Source organism: Panthera leo, chromosome C2 (genome assembly GCF_018350215.1).
Source record: "Panthera leo isolate Ple1 chromosome C2, P.leo_Ple1_pat1.1, whole genome shotgun sequence".
In the NCBI taxonomy this organism is placed as follows: Eukaryota; Metazoa; Chordata; class Mammalia; order Carnivora; family Felidae; genus Panthera; species Panthera leo.
Genome location: NC_056687.1, coordinates 68,717,517 through 68,730,602, shown reverse-complemented (window position 1 = coordinate 68,730,602; position 13,086 = coordinate 68,717,517). Strand labels below are relative to the sequence as shown.

At 36.5% G+C, this 13,086-nt stretch overlaps 1 protein-coding gene across 1 annotated transcript in view; it reads left to right on the top strand.

Moving 5' to 3' along the window:
• Window positions 1–13,086, top strand: part of HACD2 (3-hydroxyacyl-CoA dehydratase 2) — a 101,752-nt gene that overhangs the window by 57,018 nt on the left and 31,648 nt on the right. Inside the window, 1 exon segment of the mRNA XM_042903134.1 lies at window positions 10,938–11,026. Coding sequence (XP_042759068.1) covers window positions 10,938–11,026 — 89 coding nt within the window.

Genomic DNA, 13,086 nt, shown 5'->3' with positions numbered 1-13,086 from the left:
GCGAAATAGCCTGCCATAAATGTGAAATACTTATGAAGTCCCCTTTTTTATGTTTTAATGTAAAAATGGATATCCCCCCCCCCCGCCAAATTTTTTTTTTTCAGGGAAAATGAGTGAACCAAGACAATGTAGTGTGTGTGTGTGTGTGTGTGTGTGTGTGTGTGTGTGTGTATATATATATATATATATATATATATATATATATATATATATATGATATGTGCATGCATGCTATGGCTTTATCTCCTAAAGTAGAATTGCTTACGTAGGGGTAAAATTCCAATGAAAAATACTTTGACTTGTTCATGCAACACAATGCAACTTAGTATTGACTTTCAATAAGTCCAACAGAGCCACTTTTTCCTCCAGTATTGAAAATGTTTACTCTTTCTTCATTTGAATACTAGATGAAATAGTTGGTTTGCATTTAGGGCCTGTGTTGGGTGACTCTTACATTATCTTTGAACAGTAAAATCACAGTCAGGGTGGTGAGTAGCCAGGAGACCTAAGACCACCACTCACTCTGGTGCCCACAGTCACACCGAAATACTGGGTGGAGTCATCTACACTAGTTTTGTATCTTATTTTCTTTGGGTTGAGTTCATACAGTTGAGTTGGAGTAAGTTAACTGCTAGTAGGATGTCACTGGATTAGACCCTGCTGTACATCTTTGGCTTATACATGCCCCAGTTTGAGAAGCACTACAGTGCTTAAAATTTTGTCACATCAAGGGAAAAGATTTAATTCTAACTGTACATTTCTTTCCAATGTTAGACACATGACTTATCACTGATAGGTGATAGGATTTTCTCATGTCTCCCTCCCTTTTTATCCATTTCAGTTTAGTCAAAGGTAAGCATGAATGCACTTAGTCCCACTATCCTTTTAGCACAAAGAAATATAATGCCCTCTTACAGTTTAGTACATCTTTTAGAAATGCTAACCTCAAATAAATCCAGAGCTTATCATATAAATACCATAATTTTGCTATTGATTACAGTGTAATACACAAATTTCTTTTGTCAGAGCTCAATAAAGTAAGTGTAGTTAAGTAAAATGTACTGAAAATTGCTTTGGGGGTGGGGGCGGTTAGGTACTGCAACCCCAAGAGGCATGGCCAGTTTTCTAGGTTCTGGGAAAATAGAAAAGAGAATTGCCCTTCTGTCAGTCCTTCTTTAAAAAAAAAAAAAAGCCATTCATCTTCCTTGAGTACCATACTCTGACACTTTTCTTCATTTTGGCCAGAAATATTTTATTTCTCTGAGATTAGCTTGTACTGTAAGAGAAAATATTTAAGAAAATTCCTGTTTAAAATTGGAATTAGCTCAGTTTCAGAATTATCTTTTTGCTGGTGCCAAACGTTTAAATTCTTGTCAGAGTAATGATTTTATTAATTTTGAAATCAAATTCATGTATTTTACTGGTGCAAGCAATGTGGAAAAGTACAAAGAGCAAAGTTTAAAAATGACTCCAAATTCTACCATTAGAACTAATCTTCATTACTATTAGGTAAACACCATTCCAGAGAGGGTTTTCTTCACATATATATTAATATAAGGAAGAAAAAAATAGATGGATGGAAGAATCAAGATAAATAGCTCCTGCCTTACATGCTACTTTTCCTTAAAATTATTGAGTTTATTAAAAATAAGTATAAAATCCTCTTACCATGAGAGATATTTTATTAGAAGTCTCTTAAAGCTTAACAAAAAGATATAAAAACTTAGATTAGAATTACGTTTGGCTATATTTTAGTTTCAAGCAATATCTCTTAATTCTATTAAGGAAATAAGTATGGTCACTTCTCCTTTCATGTCTTATTCCCTGGCTCCCATTTTAAAATTATATTACCAACATATTATTGTGGCTTATAAACATTTACCCAATGTTCTGTGACCATAATTACCATAATTATTTAATCTTAGCTTTATATTTGAATGGATTCATTGCCTACTATGGGCCCTTTGACCATGACTTCTCCATTCCTGAATTCTTTATTTTGATTCATCTCTTTTTGGACTGAATTTCTGACCGCATGTGTTTCTTAAGAAGGTTGGTTGCATAGGCATTATGTGGCAAGTTCTTTCATATTTAGGGATGTTTACCTTTTGTCATTGTGCTAGAGTGACATCCTTGTCTGGGTATAATATTCTTGAACATTCTTTCCTTCAGACTATTGTAATGTTGCTTTATTGTCTTCTGACATTGGATGTTGCTGTGAAGTCTGAAGCAGGTTGATTTTTTTTTTTTACCAATTTGTAGGTGACTTGTTGGTTGGTTGGTTCGTTTATTCATTCATTTATTCATTCATGCATTTATTTTTGTCTGAATCCCTGAAGTATTTTTGTAACCAAGAAATGTCTCATTTTTTTTCATTCACTATGTTTTCTCCCCCCCCCCCCCCCCCCCGGAACATAGTGTATTTTCTCAGAAATTTTGTTCTTATATTTCTTGGATTGTGCCTGAATACATTTTCTGTTCCATATATTGGGTTCTCTACTTTGGGGTAGCAATTATCCTTGTGTTGGATTGCCTTTCTTGTCCATAATGATTATCTTCTTTCCAGTTGCTCTAAGTTTTTACTTTCTCCCTAGATTCACTGCATGCTTTTTTTCCTTATATTATGTTTGTATGGGTGCCATGCCTCTCCATCTTTCTAAAGTATGAGCATCCCTGTCCAACCATTTTATTTGCTCTGATATGGATGTTACTGAATTCTTCCTGGCTGCCTTTCTACAGTATTTAATATTCAGTTATTTTCCCCTGTGAGCTACAGTTTAGAACCAGAGTTTTCCTGTTTTACATATTTTTCTACACACTGAGGGCATAGGGGTAGGGCTTAGGAGAGTGCATGAATATTAAGGCATAAAGTCTCAGTAATTAAAACAGTGTATATATGTATAGAATAAGAAAGATTTTCAGGATAGTTTTTAAGGGGAGAAAAGCCGAGTATAGAACAATGTGTATAAAGTGCTGCCATTGTGTAAAAAGTTGGAAAAAAGGATCCATATAAATACATCTTAATACATTCACTTACATATTTGCTATTATATGCCTAAAATATATCTCTGGAGTGATAGATAAGGAATTAATTGGTTGCCTGTGAGAAAGGTACCTGAATGGTAGTAGGATGGGATTGGGAGGGAGACTTTTCTCTCTGTATCTTTTTATACTTTTTAAATTTTGAACAATGCATGAATGACTTATTTAAAAACATGAGCTCTTCCTTCCCTTCTGGGATATAACTGTTCCATGCTAGGATTCTGCCATTTCTTAAAAAGTGTATCCCATTCCCACAGGGAACTTTGTGCTAGTCCTCAAACTCAGTGTGGGGCCGGAAAGGCTTGGCATCCATGAGGTGGCTCCTGGTTAGTCACATCCTCCACTTTACCATCACCTTCCAGCCTCCACGTCTGTCATACTCTGCTCAGAAATTTGTTTCTCTCCAAATCTGATCCTGTTGGTAAAAATTCTCAAGATTGTGTTGATTCACCAATATCATTTTTGGGAGATGGGGATAGGGTAGGAGGTGTGCAATAATCTTTCCTTTTTTGGCTAGAGCTTTTAAAAATATATGGCATACAGTTGTTACCCCATTCCTTTTTGGTTGCTACTGTTGAGTGTTGTTTTTGTTATTGAATATTACTATTTTTAGTTTAGTGGATACGGTATTTGGGTAGGGAGATCCTGGTTGCACTTGCCATCATTTAGTTTAATTTCTGGCACCAACTTTATGTCTCCTGCCTTGCTTTGGTCTGGCCTCCATTATGTATGTATTCCTTGATGATTGGCTCCTTTTCTGGTGGTGGGCTCCAGCTGAACACTGTTCTGCTCTGCTCCCAACTTACGTTGCCTTGCTATACTTGACTTTCAATCCAGTCTTGGTCACAGGTAGCCAGTCTCCTAAGCCCATTAATCTGGTCCATCTGAGGGCTGTGCCAAGCAGGGTGGATTTCCAGTGCTGCCCACCTCTGCAGGGCTCACAGATTGTCCTCAAAGCACCCTGGTTCTGGAGAATCAAACTGATTGCCAGATTCCCTTTATACAGCTTTTGCTTAACACACCCACCCACACACACACACACACACACACACACACACGCACACACACGCACATGCACACCCCACACATATAAACATTTGTGTTTCTTTTAATCTGCTGATGTTTTGCTTCAAAAGTTCATTGCCCTTTCAACATAAATTCCCATAATTATTTCTCAAGTTATAACCTCACTTGCCAAAGATGTGCACTGCTGATAGAGATACTTTTCTGAAACAAGAAGCCATCATGCCATTCTGCTGTTTACAAATGTTTAGTTGCCTCACATCACCTTCAGGCAAAAGTCCTAAAATTAAGACATATCCCAAAACAAATCAATTACAGCCTGAGAGTGTAAATTCATGAGTGCAGGGACATTGTCTCATTTACCATTATATCCCCATCATGGAAAACAGTATGTGGCACAGAGTAGGTACTCCAAAAATATTTGTTGAATTCAATTAATGAATAATAGATGCGTAGTAAGTCTTTTTTTTTTTTTAATGAATTTGGCCTAGCGATGGCTTACTGGTAAGATTGAAGAAACTCTCCTTGTCTGAAAACAGCCAATTTAAGTAATCAACAACGAAAAATCTGCAGTTTCGGTAGTTTTAACATGCTCTGTCATGTGTTCAAATAAGAGATAAGGGCATAGTAAATGCAGTCACATCGAAATTGACTTCAAGAAGTCTAGAAAAGAAAGAGGATCTGGTCTGTGCGCTTCATTCCACAAGAATTTGTGATAACTTCTACATAAAATATAATAATGTGGTATACTTCAGATTTGGCTTGAAGCTTTGACTACCATATTAAAAAAGGGCAATTGAGAAGGGCACTTGGGTGACTCGGTTGAGCGTCTGACTTCAGCTCAGGTCATGATCTCACTGTTAGTGGGTTCATGCCCCACGTCGGACTTTGAGCTGACATCACGGAGCCTGCTTCAGATTCCCTGTCTCCCTCGCTCTCTGCCCCTCCCCGATTCGTGTGTGTGTGTGTGTGTGTGTGTGTGCGTGCGCGCGCGCGCGCGTGCATGTGCGCTGTCTCTCAAAAATAAATAAACATTTTGTAAAAAGGGCAACTGAGAATATAACCTTGTATGTTAACTATACTAAAATTAAACGAAAATAATAAAAGAAAAAGGGCAATTGAGTTATATAACTCCTATCAATGGAGAAGAGTAAATATTTCTTAGCATTGATTTCTAAAATATATTTCCCACCTAGGGCTTTATGTAAGGGGCATGGAATGATAGAGTGTATATTGTGCTAATGCATACCATTCCTACAGCAAATAATGATTTTTTTTTAACAGTTCCTCATGAAATCCAGCTAATAATAACATTAAACCCAACTCAGTGATATCAGTTCTGTTCAGAGCAAAGATGATATGGTCCATCTATGTGGCCTTCTGTTGTTGGTCTGGCTTCACTTCAAGGATAAACTTGGAGCCCCTGGCCCTAAAATGGTATTCCATCTGGTTCAGTAGAGCAGGCATTTTGAGATTGGGTTGTCAGGCTAGGACCAAAACTTCTGTTTGCTGGGTGACTGGTTGAGGTGGGTTCATATGCCATAGAAACCAAGTGAGAATTGGTGTGAATGACATCATTTGAGGGAAATTCAGGTGCCTAAATAGGCAGTTTCCTGAATAGGGAATTTAGGAGCACCTGTTAGCAAAGCCATAAACATCTCTGCATCTGCATCAAATTAGAAAGCGTTAATCAGCTTTTTTATTCCCTAACTTATTAAGATTTAAATTTACTGGCTTTTTACCCCCTAACTTACTAAGATTTAAATTTGCCATTGAGAGGGGCGCCTGGGTGGCTCTGTCGGTTAAGCGTCCGACTTCAGCTCAGGTCACGATCTCGCGGTCCGTGAGTTCGAGCCCCGCGTCGGGCTCTGGGCTGATGGCTCAGAGCCTGGAGCCTGCTTCCGATTCTGTGTCTCCCTCTCTCTCTGCCCCTCCCCCATTCATGCTCTGTCTCTCTCTGTCCCAAAAATAAATAAACGCTAAAAAATAAATAAATAAATAAATAAATTTGCCATTGAGGGTAGGCTAAAGCAGCCACACTTCTATGCTGCTGGTGGGAGTGTATATTGATACAAACGTTTTGGAAAGCAATTTGGCAATGTATTTCAAGAGCCTTAAAGGAATTCATAGCATTTGACCTAGTAGTTCTACTTCTGGGAACTATCCCAAGGAAATAATCCTTAAAAAAAAAAAAAAAAAAAAAAGTTCTAAACCTCAGAAATTTTTAAGTATTATTTGTAATACTTCATTACTTCATTTGTAATATCAAGAAATTAGAGCAATTTAAATGTCTTACAGAAAGAGAATAAACAAATATATTCTATTCAAAGGAATCTTATGACTCAAGTTAAAATATTTTGGAGAATATGTTGTAAGAAATTTTCTTAAAATGTTAAGTGAGAAAGCAAATTACAGAGTACAAATAATAGAAGTTGAACTGTATTTTAAAATACACTTAAGTACACCTAAATGGTTCAGTTGGTTAAGCATCCTACTTCAGCTTGGGTCATGGTCTCATGGTTTATGAGTTTGAGCCCCGCATCAGGCTCTGCCTGACAGCTCAGAGCCTGGAGCCTGTTTCGGATTCTGTGTCTCCATCTCTCTCTGCCCCTCCCTCATTCGCACTCTGTTCTCTCTCTCTCTCAAAAATAAACATTAAATTTTTTAATAAAATAATAAAAATTCACTTAGAAGTAAAGACTGGTAGGAAATGTTTACCAGGAACATTTATTACCTAAGGAATAAATGTTTTTGGTTATTAAAACTTACTTTTAAGAAAAACAATCACAATTTTTGATTAGCATTTTCAAAGGGAAGACCTATATAACTATATAAATCTTTGTATTCTCTAGGAAAAAGAACTCTATAGTAAAGAAGGGGTAATTAATTATAGCCAGGCCCTACTGAATTTCAGTATTCACCCCTCACGGCAACCAGATCCCTCTGTTGAAGTTGCATTTACTAATAAGCATTCTGATTTTGACAGCAGGAAAAAAGTGCCCCCAGATGAGGGTCTCTGAAATCCCAACCATTCAGTTATTACAAAGGCTGTGCCTCTCTTATAAGTAAATAAAGTGACATTTTGGTTTATTAACTAGACTCTTATGAATTTGATTAGTCTTGAGTCAGTCTCCCAGAGCCTGATTTTTGCTCACGAATGGGATAAAATTGGGTTTTTGAACTTGGAAATCTGAGTTCCAGATCCCGAACTTCTTGATTCCCACTAAAATACAGCAACAACCCTGAAGCACTTTTCAGACCATTAGCAGTCTAGCCCATTGTTTCATTGGCAAAAGAAGAAAGAGCAGAAATGAAAGAGAAAATAATATTTTTATGTGATGAGCTAGTCTTTGAGTTAAAAAAAAAAAAAACAACTAGAAATACTGGTGGTCTTTCCTCAAGTAGTAAATGCTTAATAACTCACTTAGGAAAGCCTTTGATTATGGATCTTTAGTTTTTCTGGTAATGTAAACTATAATATAATCTGGCTAAGTATATTCACTTAATATTTGACTAACTTCTTTAGCAGTGTTACATATATCACCAGGCTTTGTAGTTAATTCACACATTAATTTTTTTATAAAAGCTTTACTCATATAACAATTCACATATACAATTTCCCCACTTAGAGTATACAATTCAGAATTCACACAGTTGTGCAAACTCTTACCACAGTCAATTTTAGAACATTTTCATTACCGCCAAAAGAAATCCAATACCCATTAGCAGTCACTCCCAGTTCCCTTCCTAACCTTCTAGACCCAGGTAACCACTAATTTACTTTCTGTCTCTATAGTTTGTCTGTTCTGGACTTTTCATATATACCGAATCATGTAACATGTGGTCTTTTATCCACTGGCTTTTTCATTCAGCATGTATTCAGAGTTCATCAATATTACAGTATGTATCAGTAGTTCATTTCTTTTTATTTATTATTCATTATGTTTTACTTTTATTTACTTTATTTCTAATGTTCCGTTGTATAACTCTACCACATTCTATTTATCCATTCATCTGTTGTTGGACATTTTTATTGTTTCCGATTTGAAGCCAGTATGAATACCACTATGAACATTCTTTGCAGGTGTTTGTGTGAGCAATTTTTAAATTTTTCTTGGGTATATACATACCTAGGAGTAGAACTGATGAGTCATATGGTAATTCCATATTTAACATTTTGAGGTACCGGCACACTGTTCATTCTCCAGAGTAGCTACACCAGCTTATAATCCTATCATCGATGTGTGAGGGTTCCAGTATCACCACATCCTTGTCAACGTTTGCTATTCTCTGTAATAATGTATCTGATGATTATAACCAACCTAGCAAAGTATATCTCATTATGATTTTGATTTGCATTTCTCTGTTGAGTAATGATTTGAGCATCTTTTCATGTCTTTATTATCCACTTGCATATCTTCTTTGGAGAAATATCTATTCAAATTCTTTGCCCATTTTTTAACTGTGTTCTCTTTTATTGTTGAATTGTAAGAATTCTTTATTTTGGATATAAGTCCTTTATTATATACAATTCATGGATATTTTCTCCATTCTGTGGGTTCTCTTTTCACTTTCGTGTTGGTATCCTTTGAAGCACACATAATTTTGAGGAAATCTGACTTATTTATTTTTTCTTGTGCTTTTAGTGTCATAGCTAATAAACCATTGTCTAATCCAAGATCACAAAGATTCACATTTCTTTTTTCCTCTAAGAGTTTTATAGTTTTAACTCCTACATTTAGGTCTTGATCCATTTTGAGTTAATTTCTTTCTATATGGTATAAGGAAGTGTTCTAACTTTATTTTTTGTTTTTATTTTTTATTTATATTTTTTATTTTTTGTCCAGTTGTCCCAGCACCATTTATTGAAAAGACAGTTATTTTTCCACTGAATTGTCTTGGCATACTTGTTGAAAATCAAGAATTATAAATGTGAGGGTTTATTACTAGACTCTATCTATTGGGCTACAAGTCCATACCTTTATTTTTTTTTTTTTTCATTCATTCTACAAAGATTTATTGAGCATCTTTATATGGCAAGCATTGTTGACATGTCCATGTTACTTGCTTTTGGAAACTAAATCATTCCTCTCCAAAGCCCAAATCTTCTCCAAGAAACTCATTCTAACAGGATATAGTATCTCTTTTTCTTAATGAGTTGTGAAGTGATTTCCTTTCATAGCTACACCCATAGAGACAATTTTATCTTCGATTTGTACACAGAGTTTTGGCAAGTTGTTGTTTGTTTTATAAATGTTCAGAAGTCTGAGTATGTTTTAGAAGGCTTAGAAGAATGAAAATTTGTCTGGGATGGTCCAGTGGATGTAATGAAGATGGGTTGGTTTTATTTTAATTTTTTAAATGTTTATTTATTTTTGAGACAGAGAAAGAGAGAGCATGCACATGAGTGGTGGAGGGGCAGAGAGAGAGAGAGAGACAGAGAATCCCAAGCAGGCTCTGCACTATCAGCACAAAGCCTAATGTGGGACTCAAACACGAACTGTGAGATCATGACCTGAGCTGAAGTCGAACGCCCAACTGACTGAGCCACCCAGACGCCCCAAAGATGGGTTAGTTTTAGAGTGAAAGGAGGATCTGCAGCCATGATGAGAGTTCCTGTCAGGTGTAGGGTGGCCCACGTGTAACTTGAAAGGTGCAAAAAGTTGGTAAGTCTAGTTGTTGTTATCTGTAAGGCCAGAGAGAAATGGCAGAGGTGAGGGTAGTGGAGCCCATATACTTCTGTTTCCAATTTTATTTAAATTAAAAAACAATTTTTTTTAATCATTTATTTTTGAGAGAGAAACAAAGAGACAGAACACAAGTGGGGAAGGGGTAGAAAGAGAAGGAGACACAGAATTCGAAGTAGGCTCCAGACTTTGAGCTATCAGCATAGAGCCTGACTCAGGACTCCAACTCATAAACCGTGACATCATGACCTGAGCTGAAGTTGGATGCCCAACTGACTGAGCCACCCAGGTGCCCCTCTGGATTTTATTTTAGAGGGGCAGTTCCTTGCCAGTATAAAGTTACAACAAGAAAATGAGGCTTACAGATACTGGCTTATTGCTGGGTCTAAGATGACCTAAAGGAGGCAAGGGTTTTTTTGTAATGGTGGTGGCTCATCTTTCTATAGGGGTTGTAGTTGTAAGAATTGAAGGGGAAAGCCAAAGAAATGTAAACTTAGCAGAATCTAATGATTATCTAAAATAACTCAGGATGATTCCAGTGTTACAACTTTCAGACTTTGGAAGGATAATTGTACCAATGCTTACTGTAATGAACAAGGTGAGGAGGAATGGCTTATATAGATTACAAATTTTGATTTTGGTATGCTTATTGGCAAAATATTTGAGTAAGTTATAGAAGATAACTATTAGATAGTTCGGTATCTAATAATACAGTATAGACAGTATATACGATATCAGGAGTTGCTAACATTCATTAGATATAAATACAGTTGGTTTCCCTTCCATAGGTGCCTGTTCATTTTTGAAACCCATATTGTAAAATGACCTTTCAGTGTCTAATTTTAGAGGGTAAGCAATGGTTTTGCTTTCTCTATATGATAAGTGTAAAATATATTGCACTTGGTTAGGGATTTTGACAGGCTTGAGAAAGGTACCTAGATTCCATGGTATGCTATTGCCATTAACAATATTGTTTTGAAAAAAAAAAAAAAAAAGCAGTATTATCGTTTTGGAGGGAAAAATTTTTTAATATTGAAAAACAGTTTATATGCCAATATAGATAAGTTTTAGTTGTTCAAGATGGTTTTATGTCTAAACATTAAAATTGAATGTTTCAGAAAATTTATGACATGTTGAAACTTGGTACAATATACGTTTATTTACCCATCCTAAAATATCTTTCAGGAATTGTTCCATCTTCTGTTGTCCTGACTTCTTTCCAGGTGATGTCAAGAGTTTTTCTAATATGGGCGGTAACACATAGCGTAAAAGAGGTAAGCATTTATGTAGACTAGAATAAAATCCGATCACCACTAACAAATGCTGGTCAACTTTTCTCTCTCACCATGTGTGTTATGGCTAAAGATGGAACTCTAGGTCACGTCAACATAGCCCAAATAAAATTTGTATTTGCTGTAGCAGTTGGGTTACTGGTGGGAAACACAGTCCAGATATATACAGTGTTATTAAAGAGAAGACTGGCTAAATGATAAAGTCCTGCAGTCTTACTTCCCATAGAGATTTGGATGATGTGGATGTGGTCTGCAACTCAGTTATATTTTGGGGGTATCTTGTTTGTATCCAGCACACTAAACTCGACATCTGCACCCTTATAGTGGGACTATTAGGGGAGTAGGGGATATTAATTCAGTCCAGAGCACTGCTTTTTATAGGACCAGGAGAAACAAACTTGTTTCCACACTGCCCACTAGGACTCGTGGAATTCCCAGTGTGCCAAGTGGTTCTGGAAGGGGGGAGTGCTGTGCAGAGGGCTGGGGCCGTATGTACCCAGGCAGGCCCAGGGATGCTGAGAGAAAGTCAGCATTACCATTGGTGTGACTCCACAACTAAGCTTGCATTTTCTGGTTTTGGAGAAGGGGATTATTTCTCTGTATGTTTTTCTCTTTTTGAAAGACCATTATTTCTTGCTAACATCATCTTCAGGTAGAGTACCTATAGCCACTAGGAGGATTCATTTTTCAGTTTTTCAGTCCCAATAACCTAGCACCAGCATTATTGGAATCTTTGGGGTTCATGAAATGTGCTTATCCATTAGCATTATTCTGATGTTTTCTTTGTCTTCTTCTATTCTTCTAAAATCCCTGTCAAAACATTTTGGTTTTCAGGATTTATTTTGACAGTTTCATTTGTATTTCAGCTAATGAGGGGTAATTTTTTTTTTTTTACTTTTTATTGGCATATGATATACATACAGAAAAATGCACATGGCTAATGAGTTTTTAATCAAAGCTGATTAAGCTAAGTTATTATTTTTGTTACATTCTATGAACTTTGCAGATCCAAAGGCTTTTTTTTAACCTCTCTCACTTCTTGAAGATGTCTAAACTTTATATGCAAGAAGAATGTAAGAACAATCACATACTTTTAAAAAATCCCAGTTAGTTAATATATACAGTGTTCTGTTAGTTTCAGGTACAATATAGTGATTCATCAATTCTATGCATTACTCAGTGTTCATCATGATGAATGTGCTCTTAATCCCCTTCACCTCTTTCACCCATCCCCTTCTCATAACCGTTGTTTGTTCTCTGTGGTTAAGAGTCTGGTTTTGAAAAAAAAAAAAAAAGAGTCTGGTTTTGGGGGACACCTGGGTGGCTCAGTCCATTAAGTGGCAGACTTCGGCTCAGGTCATGATCTCATGGTTCGTGACTTCGAGCCCCCACATCAGGCTCTCTGCTGTTAGACCAGAATCTGCTTGGGATCCTCTTGTCTCCCTCTGTCTCTCAAAATTAAGTAAACATTTAAAAAAACATTTTTTTAAAGAGTCTGGGTTTTGGTTTGTCCCCTTTTTCTTTGTTTAATACTTTTTAAAACGTGATCACAGGGGCACCTGGGTGGCTCAGTCGGTTAAGCGTCCGACTTCAGCTCAGGTCACGATCTCGCAGTCCGTGAGTTCGAGCCCCGCATCGGGCTCTGGGCTGATGGCTCAGAGCCTGGAGCCTGCTTCCGATTCTGTGTCTCCCTCTCTCTCTCTGCCCCTCCCTCGTTCATGCTCTGTCTCTCTCTGTCTCAAAAATAAATTTAAAAAAAAATTAAAAAAAAAAAAAAACGTGATCACATTTCCACATTTCTGTAAAAAAAACAACCACCAGCAAATAAATCCTAATGTAGCATATCACCCTTTGTTCTCAGTCTGATTTGTTTATAGAGTGAGGAAGTTACTTTATTTATAATACCATGTAACCTTTTCATTCATTTCAAATTCTTTCTACAAATCATTTTTAACCTGTATTCCTTCCTTCTTTATGTACTCACAATATTTGTTTTAATGAACAACTCATTAACTTTCCAAGAGTCTCAAGTGACCCAAAAT